Source organism: Amblyomma maculatum, chromosome 1 (genome assembly GCF_055883805.1).
Source record: "Amblyomma maculatum isolate TAMU_Amacu chromosome 1, ASM5588380v1, whole genome shotgun sequence".
In the NCBI taxonomy this organism is placed as follows: Eukaryota; Metazoa; Arthropoda; class Arachnida; order Ixodida; family Ixodidae; genus Amblyomma; species Amblyomma maculatum.
The window spans coordinates 8,133,416-8,147,333 of record NC_139344.1 but is presented as its reverse complement, the minus strand read 5'-3'; the positions used below and the strand labels follow the sequence as shown (position 1 = coordinate 8,147,333).

The following is a 13,918-nucleotide window of genomic DNA, read 5'->3' as shown; positions in this document are numbered from 1 at the left end:
TGACGTCCCCCCCCCCCCCCCTTCCCCGAGAGTCATTCTTTCTTATTGTTGTCCTGTACGCGCGGCGTAGCGTAAGATATGGCGGCTGCGGACGTTAAGAAGCGGCAGGTTTTTTTTTTTTTGCGGGGATGTTTGTTATTATTTTTTTTTATCGTTTATCCTTGCATGTATGAATCAGCGTAAGCATGCCGTCAGCTGCTGCGATCATGACGCCCGCCCCAAGCGCGGCGTGATAAATCGAATTAGACTTGTGCAATCAAGCCATCACGGGCACTCCGCCAAGTTCGCTCCCCGCCACCGCAGGAGCTACAAAAGATAAACGCGCCCTGATGTTATCGCTGCGAAGCATCTTGGCACGCTGCCAATGAGCTGTGGATGAGACGACCGAAACGGACTGATGCGCTCCATCGACATGCAAGCGAAAATGCTCGCGATTTCTGCCGCCGCGGCGACACAGAAACCTTGTTTTGAGCTGCCGCGGCACCTGGAGCGGCGAGAGGGACGCAGTTCCAACAAGTTTGAAGATTTTCGCTCTGTCGCTGATATCGCTCAGTCGCTTGCATGTGAGCAAGCTGGCCTTAACGCATTTGTTTTTTGTTTTTGTTTTTTTTTTCAAATTCTCGGGTGCAAAAGTGGACGGTGGGTTTATTATGCGAGTGGGTTGATTACGAGACAAATACGGTATCATTTTTTCTCATCGTAAGTGCCGTCACAAGCCAATTTATGCATATCGAATTATCGATATATCGAACTATTTCGCGATCCCCTTCGAGCTCGATATATCCGGGTTCGACTGTAAAAATAAAAACCTGCAAACCTGCGGCAGATGATAGAACCCTTGAACCCGTAACTGCACGCACGCTGTGCGAAATGCGCGAACCGCATAATCGCTTAGCATGATAGAGTAGCGCGCACGGAGCGATAGCGCCCTCCAGAAAAGAAGGTGGCAGGGGTGGGCGCGGTCGCTCCATACTCTTCAGTATATATGTACCAACACAGCGCGGGGCGAAAATATGAACTTTTAGAAAGATTTGACAGATGGCGCAGCCTTTCCAAGCGAGCCAGCTTCGCGCTCAGGCGCGAAGTTTTGAATGCATGATAGAGAATGTACCGGTACGTCGGTGACACTGTGGGGGGAAGCGCGAAGACGTACCGGTACGTTCGTGGAAGCGAAAGGGTTAACAGTGTCCCTATCGAGACATTGTTCGGAAAACTGTGCCTCATGTGTGGAGGTAATGACATGCTGAACACAAGAGCCGTTACAGCAGCTTTGGACCACACAATGAGAAAAAAAAAAAAAAAAAAAGCACTGCCGTCCACAGGAGTCACTTAACAAGTTGAAGATGCAGAAGCAGCAGCCGCCTGTGTTCCTCAAGATGTGGTTCAAGAACTGAAAGCTCTGCGAGCACATCTTCCAGCTCCGCCTGCATCTTTTACTAATCCAGGCTAGGTGTACGTCAGTGGATATATTGCTAAGCTTATCAGTGATTTTGGGTGCGATGCTTGTATCATGCTTGTGACGACGAGCAAGACCATCAGTCTCTACACAAAGTTCTTCGCGCACAAGAAAATGGTGAACTTCACTATTCGAAGCCGGAGTTTCTAGCTCTCCTAAAAACGATTGTCGTTTTTTGAAAAGGTAGTCAAGGATTCTAGAAGCCTTGCAGCTAACAGTTGAGCCACATGTAGAAGATTCACCTTCCCTAAGCTGTCCGCAAGATGCTGACTGGAGTCACGCACATGTGATCTCTAAAAAGTTTCTCCGAATTCATCTGGTAAGCTATACAAGAAATCAAGTCAGAATGACAAGCCATCCAGATTCATCCACAAACCAACGTGAAAGCATTTCAGGTTGTAACTGATATCCCTCGGAGCTGTGAGTCGTACGGTAATGTTGTATACGTCAATACAAGAAATGCCTGTAATTGCGTTCAGTCCTTTGGGACGGTGAAACAATGTCTGAGTTTGAAAAAGCAAATGATCTGTCAGATCTGGCGTGTTTCGTGCAGTCAGAGTAAAGTGAACTTTTTGTAGTGGCAAATGCTATTATTGGAGTTTGAAAGAGCAAATGATCTGTCAGATCTAGCGTGTTTTGTGCAGTCAGAGTAAATTGAACTTTTTGGAGTGGCAAATGCTATTATTGTAGTAATAATTTTCAAGTACCGAAAAAGGTTGCATCTTTAAGAGGAAAATAAATGTTTGCTAACGCTGGTTTCTTACTGAAATATCTTGCTTCACTTTTACTCATGTCAGTCGCAAATAATTCAGCTGTACTATCTAATACTGTGTGTCATCACAGAATACCAACTTCAGTGTTTTCAGATCCATATACTTGTTCCCTGCTTAGCACGTTGTGGGTGCATAGGACATGGTTGTCATGTTCTTGCTCAACGCGCTAGAGGCACCCATTCAGCAGTGTTATACAAGATATCCCAAACAGCGTGCACCGAAGCTACCTCGAGCAAAAGTGGCCCTCTTCAGGTGGAGCGGGATTAAGCGAGATTGGCCCACAGCGCCCCAGAGAATAGCGGCAATAGGTACCGACTGCCTATCCTGCACAGGCTGTAGGGGGGGGAAGAGCGCGCGCATCGTGACCGGCCATAGAAGAACATACATGACTGTTTCAATAAAATCTGAAGAAAAACACCGGAGTAGCCCTTTAAGCCAATGACACAACACTGCATGCCAGGATTTAGCAAAACAGCCATTTTTGCATTACAGTAAGCCATATAGGTGTAATTAGTTTTAAAATGCAAAAAATGTAGCTGCAATACCATAACCCCACCGGCAAGACACCTCAGATTTTCTCAGACAGCCAGCCAGCCCCACCCTTAGTTGGACAAGGTGCAATGTGGCAACATGCACTTCACAATTAAAAAAGGGGTCTATTTTTCAAAAGGTGCCCCGACTGTAGTCACCTTTCTACCTATAAAGCATGCATGCATGCATGAGTGAAATGATTCCATTCGAACATAGTGAATGGCTACTTCATAGCTACATTCCCTTATACCACTTCAATCCAAAGCACACTGCTTATCAGTGTTGGTCAGCTTGCAGGTCAACAGTAGTAGTTGTATATGCTGCTAACTTTAAAGCCGCTGACAAAATTTTGGAGAATTTCAGCCTAGAATGTCATGACTGTGGCAATAGGGTACGCCTTAGGTCGCAGATGAGCCAACGTTTCGACAAGTGGACAAGTCCACTTGTCAAAACGTTGGCTCATCTGCGACCTGAGGCGTACCCTATTTACCCTTGTTCAGTTCTTTTTTATACCGTGCAAACCATCTTCTTCCTTTCGTTCTACATGACTGTGGCAAGTGACTTAGCCACTGAGTGCAAAAGATGTGCAGGTGCAATGCAAGCAAAACCGCTCCTACACCCTCCGCTGTTGGAATTTCTTGTCGTCGACAAAAACGAGCAAGAGTCATCCACAAAAAAATCATGAATGACCCTAGCATGCTTTTGCTGCCACCCAGGCTCAAGTGTGAACATAGTGCCTTGGCGTGGAGCTGTTTGCATTTCTTTTTATCGGGATAGCCCATGCACCTCAGTAGCACAGAGCAAGAGACTGGAAAAATTGGTCTATCTCCTGCACCTCAAATTAGAAGAACATCAATGTTTAGTACTGGTTAACCAGACTGTATGCAGCCATGCTGCCTATATATAAACTTTGTGACGCAGCTGGAGAACACGTGTGCACCCCACTGTTTCTTTTTTTCCACCACAGCAGTGTGCCTATTGCAAATGTTTGTGAGTAGCTGTTGATCACTATCGGCGCAGTCTGCCACCTGACCATAACTTCAACGCAGTGTTTTGTCGGATGGCACTTGCATGCAGTTTGGCATGATTCCGGCATGTGCTTGCAAGGGTCTTTTAATATTACTTATGGTAGTAGACAACAGCACACTTGCAGCTTATGAAAAAGTGCTACACTTAGCAGCGATATCTGTTTCAGATGAATTCAGCATCCTTTATATAGCAAATGGGGTGGTTTTTATACCACCCAGCAAATACAGTAAATAATATTTCACAGTAATAGGAGCTCAGTCTGCCACATTCATACAAGTCAATTCTGCCAGCCCCGGCAATACACTGTTCCCCCGAATTTTGAACGTCGTGTACATCTTCAAGACAAAGCAATTTTATAATCTCTCGGGTGTTCTATTTGACAAATCTTAGCATTTTGACTTATGAATTTTTAACAATTGTGATACTACGTAAGAAATGTCCTACATGACCCTGAAAACCTTGGTGAAATGCTGCATTGGAAAACTAATACATTGATGATTATTAGGGCAAAAAAATGCGCACTATGAATTGAAATAACAAGTGGCACCTGAACGAGGTAAACAATAAGTATCAGATACAGCCTGGCATTCTTTTAATCTTTGATAGTTTCACGTCGCAAATCCTTATCAGCAATTTATGCCTGAAAAACAACAGTGCAGCACATATTTTGAAGCACAATTCTATACTGTTTATTAAATTTCCAGACTTCTAATATCACCAGTTAAACAAAAGAATACAGTGTATACACAACATCAAATAACATTACCCTCCTCCAAAGTGAAACAATAACTGGAGGCTTTATTCTGCAACTGTCCTTTCAAGCTGCATTATTAAATACTGGGGCACCACCCCAAAAAGAATAATACAATATAGCAACGGAGCACTGCCATCAACCAAAGCAGGCCACCATCACAAAAACTAAAACAATATTCAAACAAGACCGAGCCTGTAATTAGGACAAGCCTCCCAAGCGTTTTTTCTTAGCATCTCCTCTCTAGGAAGGCTAATGAAAATAAAAATCACATTTCTAGTGGGTTAAACTGCGTCTCAATAAAAATGCTCACACAGCTTTGGCAAGCCCATTTGTATCAGCTTGACCTCAACATGGACTAACGTGAAATGCATAATACAGGAAGCAAGTACAGTCCTTTCCTAAATAGAGCTCAGGTAATCAGGCCTTCTAAAGTAGCCTTATCTCAACACAAAAATGTTGAATATGATAAAAAGGAAAATATAAAATAACAAATACTCATTTTCTATACTTTAAAAGCTACTGTCAGCCAGCTTGATGAAACTGCAATAGCATGCCCACTTCTCAAGCTACTCAAATGTATAGAAAACAATTTTCCATTTGCAACACTGAAATAGCAACAGCTATGTCTTTAGCTGTATTCACTGATAGCTAGCATCTGCGATACTCTCGTCCTCTGCAGCAGGTGTTCTCGCACTTTGGCTCAGAAAGATTACGTCATCTGCAACAACTGTGCTGGTTACATGGGTGGCTCCTTTGGCATCAGTTACCTCACCATATACCAGACGTCCCTGAACCAGTACACGGGAGCCCTTGCGCGTGTATTGGTGCACTGAACTGCGAAGAAATGGCTTGAACACGCTGATGCGATGCCACTGGGTCTTCTGCTGCACTTCACCAGTCTCATAGCGATAATTGCTGTTTGTGGCCAAGGTGAACACAACTACCGGGTTTGCATCAGTACCACGCAGCTGAGGCTCTATTCCAACGCGGCCCAAGAGGGTCACCTGTGATAGAGCACAGAAAATAAAAGCCCACATCAGGTTATGCTGGTTCAATGGCTAATGTTGAAAGAAACTTTAAAGCAAACATGACAGCAGAGGTGTAAGCAAACACAGCTGCCAGCATGTAAGCAACATTAAGGAAGGTGCTCCTAGGTTACAAGGCTGAACACAATACTTCAAAAAAGTATCTTCAATACCGATACCCTCAAAAATATTTTGTACCTGAAACTGATAAAAGATAGCACAGAATTAAAGTTAATTTCCGATACTGATACTGTACCGATATCTTGATACATCCCCAAAATTACCAATAATAAAATTCCAGTAATATGATTATTTAAGTTAGGGAATTTATGAGGAACCAGCGATGGAGTTTTCAGCGTACCACCAGCGCCGCCTAGTGGCCGTCCTGCCACTACCTTGGTAGGACAGCTGAGACTGCCGCGGCTGGAGGTGCTGAAGAGCGTCTAATTTATCGCGAAACCAAAGGCATGCTGCTGCGTTTAGAAGCGCTCTGTTACGATAAAAAGATTGCTCTGTACTCTATTCCACCGCAGCTGTAGAAAACACAACGGTGGTTGAACTCGGCTGGATTCAGGAGACTGGATGAGTACGGGGGATTGTTGACTTCTCGTTTGAGCGCTGCTCACTGCACTTCATAACGTAGCTTCTTCTGCCGTACCGTACCCCAGCGGAGAAAAGTAAACGGAGCGCGCTTTTTTCTTCTATTATTTTTCATGCATTGCATAATTGAAATTGGCAGTCGTGGTATGTGCGATCCGGTATTAGACGGCAGTGCCTTTTCACTAGGACAAATATTGTTTTCTTATCTCCAGTGTAGAAAGCATGATTTTAATTTGAACGGAAAAGCGTGCTCCTATGTCCACACCTGTACATATAAAGCTGTTTATTCGCGTTCATCAGTTGCGCAACCTGATGAGAACGTTTTGTGAAGGGCACCTTTTAGAACTGGTCGTGAGTGGGGCCATTGCAAGATGCCAAGTCAACGCGAACGTAACTAGCATCCTGATATGCATATTGCGATCATCTAGATTAAAAACCGAGAGAGTTAACCTGTCCGAATACGCAGTATTTTGTCGGACTTGCAGAGTCACGTAATGTCTTACCGGCATGCTTTCAGACTTATTCCTGCATTAAACGATCGCAACTCACCTCAAAGCAAAGCAATCAAAGCAATCTGGGCATGAAAAGCTGTGGCCACCGCGATTGGCTCCAATAGCCTCCGCTATCGGTAACCTCTCGCGGATCACTGTTTATCCACGTGCATAACAACTTCGTACAAAGGACCATGAATAACGAATAAATTGGGAGGACTGTTTGACCAATACTGAGATGCTGGTAGAGTGATTACAGCGATACAAGCGAGCTTCTTTTCTTCCACATTCACTTTGCTGCTGCTGTCCGGTGCGACTTGCCTGGCGTCTACTAGCTTCGCTACTGAAGGCATCTTGCGAATCAAGAATGTATCTTTTATGCGATAGGTTTCCCAGTAAAGCGGCGTGAAAGTTCAACGTTTATTACAGCGTTAACCCATTCCGAAGTGGCGTCCGCTGCCGCTTCGATGTGAAACCAGCTAGGCCCAGCGACGTCTAGGGCAGGCGGGCAAGCGGCGCCGTTGCCGAAAGCTGTGCACTTGTGCAGGAATGCACTTGGGACCAGAGTACAAAAGCAGGCAGCCTTAATGTACACCAGGTTCAAGTTGCATGAGTGTGGCATCAATGAAACGAGTAAACAATTTGTGCTTCCCTTTTCGGAGTCTGATCTGTATGTCCGTGCGCGTGCACAAAATATGCCCATGCAATAAAGCATGCCAACCGCAAAATCGACGCCAGGTGAAGTAATTGTAACATGCAGCAACGAAGACAGTGTGAATCGAGTCAAGCGAGCAGAAGCACAGCATTTCCTGGGTTGCCCAGTCGATACAGACTGGGCAGACACGGTGAGCTATCCTGTCGTCACTGCTCTTTGCTCTGCTGACTCCACATCACAGTTGTTTGATGACGTCATGTTATTTACCTATGTACACATTTTCGTCACAGAGCCCACTGCAGATGTGTTTTAAAAAATGGAGTCTTTGCCTAGCTTGTATTTAAAATCAGATTAAAATATGTTCGTGGCAAAATGAGAGGTTGGGATTACTTGGGGAGCATCTCTGTATAACCAGGAAGGCAACCGTATTCCTTCTGACGCTTCAAACATTGGCGTCTATACTCCTTCAGGAGTGGAAGCAGGCTCGAGCATTTTGGAGCAGCTTTGGGAGCAATGAAATTAGAATTTTGGAGCATTTGAATTATGTTTTGGAGCAAGTTTCTAGGGTCAAACGCCTTTGATAATTGCAGTTTTCTTTTTCTGAAATAAAAGACCTCCAACCTGATACCCTTTTATGAAAGTTCAATGCCCTTGCAACTTCGCACCTATCTCTGACAAGACAAACCACCAAAGCATGTAAAGATATAACACAGACTGACCTTAGCAACAACTTGGAACAGACTAGCAGCAAACAGAACACTTGCTGGCACCTAGACGGACCTAATGCGTTTGCCTATCTTGACTTGATAGATTAAAATGTCGAGTCTACCACTTCAATGCGCTCAAGCAGTGCCACTAAATTAGAGTTCAGATTAATGGGCACAACATTTGCACTCTCTATCTTGTGCATATCCTTTTGATCTAGTAAGTAAGTGAGAAGTCCTGATCTCTTTTGACTCAGGGAAGGCGTTTGTCAACGCCACAGGGGAAATGGATAGTTAAAGGAAAAGAGTAGTACATCCCCGCATTGCGTCACGGTGCACTGAAATATGTCTTTCGTGGCACTATTGCACTTTAAAGGCACCTTATGTCTGTGCCGATAGATGGCACTGAGGACTAGCCTTTTCATCCTATAGCTTTCTTACTTCACCGACGCCTGCCAAGAGTTAATCATTCTTCGCTTTAGCAATGCTGGGACTCATTGTTAACCTCTTGGCATAGGGCCTGTATGGCTTCCCAACAATCTTGAGAAGCTTCCTAGCAATTGACACCTTTGGCATGCCACCCCATAATGCCTCGAATATGGTTTCGCCTGCCGTAGGCCTGAAAAAAAGAGGCTCGATGGTGAAGTCTTGTTTTCAGAGCAGAAGGATTAGAATAACTCATGGAGCTTTTGCAGTCAGACAAGTTTCCTAGCGGCTCACAGTAGTTTGCGCTATCTGCTTCGCTTGCTGCTCTTGCTTCTCTCTCCACCAGAGATTCAAAAGGCTGCGAGAGTGTGCTATGTCACATGCACAGTGCACTTCTTTTTGCAATTAATTCCCTCCAATCGCCTGTGGCTCATGCTCAGTTTACTTGCGAACAAATATTTATTATGCTCCATGCTTCCCTCCCTTACAAAAATTTTATTTGTATTAGGCCCAGGGCAAGATGCATTATATCTTTGCCCCTGACATTGTTCCCGTGTTCTGCTAAATTTGATGGCAGAACATCGAGGAAGCAAGTTTGGAGCAATATTGTATTTTGGAGCAGGATGGAGCAGAGGAAGCAGTTTGGAGCAGAATAGAGCAAATGGAGCAGCACTTCCACCCCTGTAAGCATACCTCAGCTAGAGCAGTGCTAACCAAGAGTGAAATAATATAACGATTCTATTCCATCCGAAAACTATTCCATTCCATCGCCTTCTCTGCCATTGGCCGGTTAAAATTTGAGTCTGTGCATAGTAAGGTTGCGTTGCAGGAAGTCACAAGTAAGTTAACGCACTCGTCACTTCATACGCAGTTTTGACATCGCCGACGGAATGGAATAGATTTTGGAATCGCTATATTATTACACCCCAATGCATGTACCAAGTGGCATTTGCTTACGACGCATTTGCATGCAGCTATCGAGTGCGAAAATTACAGGCCCGATTTCCGATGCAATTCGAGTCTAAGCGATAACATGAATGTGGCACGCAAGGCCACCGTAACATTACGAAAGCACGGTTTCAGTGCAGGACTGGAAGGAAGGACCGCAAGTGCACCGCAAAAATGGCGGCTGGCGGCGTAGTTGGGCACTTCCTAAAAGTAATACTATTTAATGACCTGACCTTTTTTTACTAGTAGTATAACGTAATATAATTGCGTCTTTGCAATTCTGATAAAAATTTGTAGAGGTACATTTTAAAAATAATTTTTGCCGCCATGTATGGAACTGCAGTTGTTCAAACCGCCGAACTAGAAGACAGCCATGGTACGGGCATGCTGTAAAGAAAGCAAATGAAGACAGCCTCTCTACAGGAGCAGACGAGTATGCTGCAGTAGCCTTTATTATGAAAATACCATTTATCAATGAATAAGCTTGACTCTCGTCTCCTGGAGGTATAGCTAAGCCACTCAAGTTCATTGCACCTGTTGACAACTACAGGCTGTAGTAACACTTTCTTCTACAAACGAAAAGAATGCGTCAGCTGATGCATTTGATACTGCCGACTGTCGAACAACGACACTGACAAATCTCATAACAGACATTCTGTAACCTCCTGAGCATGACGGTGAAAATATTTAATTTCTCTTGCTAACCAGGACAACTTCAAACATACGATTAACCAATGTTTCTAGCTCAACGGTGAGCTCGCCCTCTCGTCCCTTCTGTCACTTACCGAGGAAGTAAAACGAGTACGAAGTTTGTCTGCCACACGAGCACAAGAAAGTCTGACCGATTAAAGAACTGTCATCATGCGCTTCTAATTAGACTCCATCTCTTTCTTCTGTTTGCTGCCGAGCTGAAATGAGGCAGATTTTTCTTTTCGTATCGAATATCTAAATACACACAATACAAAAAATGTCTTCCCAAAGCAATACCTAATATCTATACACAAAATGTATCGAAAGATAGCATAGAAGAGAGGCATTTTCGATGGCGCTCATGTGTACTAAATAAAGTAACGATGTAAGTTTTCTTTTCTTTTACGGCACGTTTGCAATGCCATTTTTTTTTTTTTACGCAAAAATAATTGATTCATATCAAGAGTTTCAAAGTTTATCACCTCCTTAACCACCTGCACTGATGCGCACACCTCTCTCACAAGCGGATACAGTTTTTGTTGCTACTGGAAATCAAAGAACCTTCAATGTGCAAGGCCTCAAACTTGGCCAAAAGGGAGCCCACCTGGTTTATGCTCTTTTCTAGGGTAACTGGTCTTTCCTCGCAGTAAAACCGCCGCAACAGGGAAACACCCGGACGACTGCGCAGGAGTAGCTCAGCAGACCACCGAGAGATTCTTCCCGCTGCAATGCTCATCTTCGCACACGTGCACAGGGGATCGCGTGCGAACAGCTGAAAGCGTCAGAAAGCTGCGTACAGCAAGAATTCGTCACCACAGGACTCTAGAAGTGAAACAATTTCTGAGCGTTTTCGCCGTGACAGTGACCGAATATCAGATCCAACTAAAAAAAAAGCGAATTAACCCGACAATAGCACCACTACTATGGTGCAGCGCGCCATTTGCAAATCGCGGCCTCGTCGCGTCGCTGCTTGTTCATACGCTCGCGTCGGCGGCAGTCTTGTGGTCTTCTTGACTCTTGCCCAAATGGCCGTGCGTGCGTGCTGCGTGCTGTGCGTGCGCCGAACTAGCCGAACGGCCGAACCATGGCCGAACTACGCACAACGGCCCAACCAGCCCAACTTATCAAACAGATTTTAAAGCGTACTCAAATTCAAATGGTGCTTTAACTTATCCAATGCTTTTGCACTGCTATTTATCCAGAAGATCTGCTTAAATTATCAAATATTGAAATAAATCGTTCTTCCATTTCACTTCAAAATTTTATCATCGCTACTTTTTAACGAAACACTAAAAATAATTATTTCTTAAGAACCTAATATATTATTTATGTATAAGTGGCAAAAATTAAAATTGTTTAAGCTAAACTTTTCGAAAGTACTACCAGTACTACAAGGGCTGCGGAAACATTGGACGCCAGATGACTCACCGCTTGGATCGGGGAATGTAAACGCGTTACCAGCCGTGGTGCTGCGGTCATGTCAGTGAATCGGGTCATTTTCATTGCATTTCAATGGTTAGGCGTGTTTTCGTACTTCTTGCTCGTGTGAATAGCGTGATAAGCATGGATAAACGGCGATTGTTCACTTAGGAGGTTCAGGATCGCTTAAAGGTTTGAAAGACAAGCCACAACATTCTGCAGGTAAGCGGCTCCAGCTTGATCATGTAGGCGCTGGGTGTCATCTCGGTGTTTTTCCCAGCACCGCCTTCTCGTATGACATTCGTTTCGTTTCTCATTATAGCTTTTCAACAACTCTCGCAAGGCAATTTTATGTTTCACTAGCATTTGCTAGCTGCAGAAATGTCAGGCTCATAGCGAGATTGGCTATTCGTTGACCTCCTTTTTTGTGTGTGTGTGTGTGTGTGTGTGTGTGTGTGTGTGTGTGTGTGTGTGTGTGTGTGTGTGTGTGTGTGTGTGTGTGTGTGTGTTGCAATACAGCGTGACATGTCGAGTTCACTTGTTTTTCTTTTTTTTTTTTTTTCGACTGTGGTTTCGGTCCGCTTCGGGGTTTTACTTCGTATTGCAATTAAGGGTTGTCATGGCACACATGGCCTCTCTAACGCTTTGCTGGGCTTCGTCGAAAATTTTCAGGCTTTATCGCGCCTGGTCGCGTGTGGTGAAACTGTCAACAGTTGTACTTTCTCTCGCTGCCAATGTTAGCTAAAAACGTACTCACCTCTATATAAAACGCGCATCGCATTTGCAGTCCACGACCTGGATGGTTCTTATGAGTAAACGCTGAAACCTTTATGCAATGTGACTTTACATACATTCTCGTTTCTACAATGGAAACCTTGGTTTTGCTTTGGCAGGGACATGTGAATGGATCTGTGCATTTCTCACTAGCCTGCCTGCGTAGTACTTTTATTTATTTATAGTTGCCCTCGGGGTAGAAACATCACAGAGGGAAGTAGTTGGAGTACAAAAGTACAATATATGCGCAGCAGAAAGCAAAGCTTACAGGCAATATGTAAGTAATAATTGAGGTGAACATAGTAAAGAGAAATATGTATTATTGCGCAATTTAGCACCTTTACGTCGGTTCTCTTGACAACTTTTAATTCTATAATGTCATTTTTAATGTGAAAAATCGCTGAAGATGTAGCCAACCAACGAAATGTGTGCAGGAAAGCACAGCAAAGTGGTTTGGCAGTGCTTTCTTCATGTAGGTTGTGCAAAATGGTCTCGTATAGCTCCTTTTCTGTTAAAATTGTAGTAGAAGGATGCTTGTGACAGTGTATGCATAGCTTTGTTGAGTTATGTTAGTCTTTTCTTTCTGTATTTTTTTTTAGCCACCATGTACCATCATAATATGCATGGGAAAGGGATTTGAGACAAACTTAATCACTGTGTGTCTTCACTAATACGTAGCTTGCACCGATGTCAAAGCTGCTGCCATGCTGGCAAACCGGGGGCACTGCGATAAAGCATTCTTTATTTTTTAATCTGCTTGTCAAAATATGTTGTGGTTTGCACTTCAAAGCTCAGTGGTGTTCACCATCATGGCCCTTATGACGTCGAGTGCGAGCTATTTATAGTGAGACGAACACACCTCTACTACTTTACAACTCTTGAATCCAAGTGGCAGCTTGTGAATATCCGTTTCTACTCATTATCTAATGCACTGAATGGGGGCAGCTGCATTTATTTTGTAGCAAGAGCTACATTGGCCACAGTCTCTCCATTTCACCTTGCCTGTCTGAAGAGCGAAGAAAGAAAGAGAAGACTGATAACTCGTTTGTTGAGGCAAACGACCACGGTGAATTGCTAGGACAGAAAGTTGGTTCGAACCTTGTGACTGCGGTGTGCCCGGAGTTCAACGTAGAGACGATGTCATACCACTAGAAGTCTTCTACACCCGAATGAATAGTCAGCGACGAGAGGCAAGGGGTGCTCATACGTGAAGTGATACCCCTATGGCATAAATAAAGCTGAAACCATAGATTGAACTACTATGTGCAAAAGTCATGTCTTCACTGTGAAGCCGAAGCTAAGCGTAGCCAGCAGGTTGCTTTCGCGTAACTCCAGGTTTAACCACAAGCTAAACCACAGCTAATTTTTTTTCTTATCAGTCACTGTGTACAATGCGTGACTACGCAGCATTTTGCTCCTGCATCTAACCATGGCATCAATGAATTGCAGTATTCTTTTTATGTCTTCAGAGGGCATGCATGGCAGGTCACTTTCGCGCTAGATTTTTACTGCTGCTTCACATTAGGTGTTTAACTGTGCATACCACGATGCAGATTTGGTAGCAAATTTGTATAATTAATTGAGGAAGGAAGGAAAGAAAGTGCAGCTGGGGTGGCAGAAAGTCACGTGGATGGATGAGGTTA

The 13,918-nt window shown here is 44.1% G+C and overlaps 2 protein-coding genes across 4 annotated transcripts in view; one reads left to right on the top strand and one right to left on the bottom strand.

Moving 5' to 3' along the window:
- Window positions 1-4,567: 4,567 nt before the first annotated feature.
- mtSSB (mitochondrial single stranded DNA-binding protein) lies at window positions 4,568-11,204 on the bottom strand. The gene is made up of 2 exons (XM_084587708.1): window positions 10,687-11,204; window positions 4,568-5,547 (listed from the first exon to the last, which is right to left on the bottom strand). Exons 1-2 carry the CDS (start codon window positions 10,816-10,818, stop codon window positions 5,182-5,184), a joined length of 498 nt encoding a protein of 165 aa, XP_084443834.1. The 5' UTR covers window positions 10,819-11,204; the 3' UTR covers window positions 4,568-5,181.
- Window positions 11,205-11,482: 278 nt separating this feature from the next.
- LOC146201593 (STAM-binding protein) overlaps window positions 11,483-13,918 on the top strand; it is a 55,565-nt gene continuing 53,129 nt past the window's right edge. For 2 of the 3 annotated variants that reach the window (XM_084587707.1, XM_084587706.1), the window contains exon 1: window positions 11,483-11,723. The gene's annotated coding sequence lies outside the window, so the exon portion shown is untranslated. The remainder of the gene's footprint in view (window positions 11,724-13,918) is intronic. The other variant, XM_084587705.1, reaches the window with a different exon arrangement.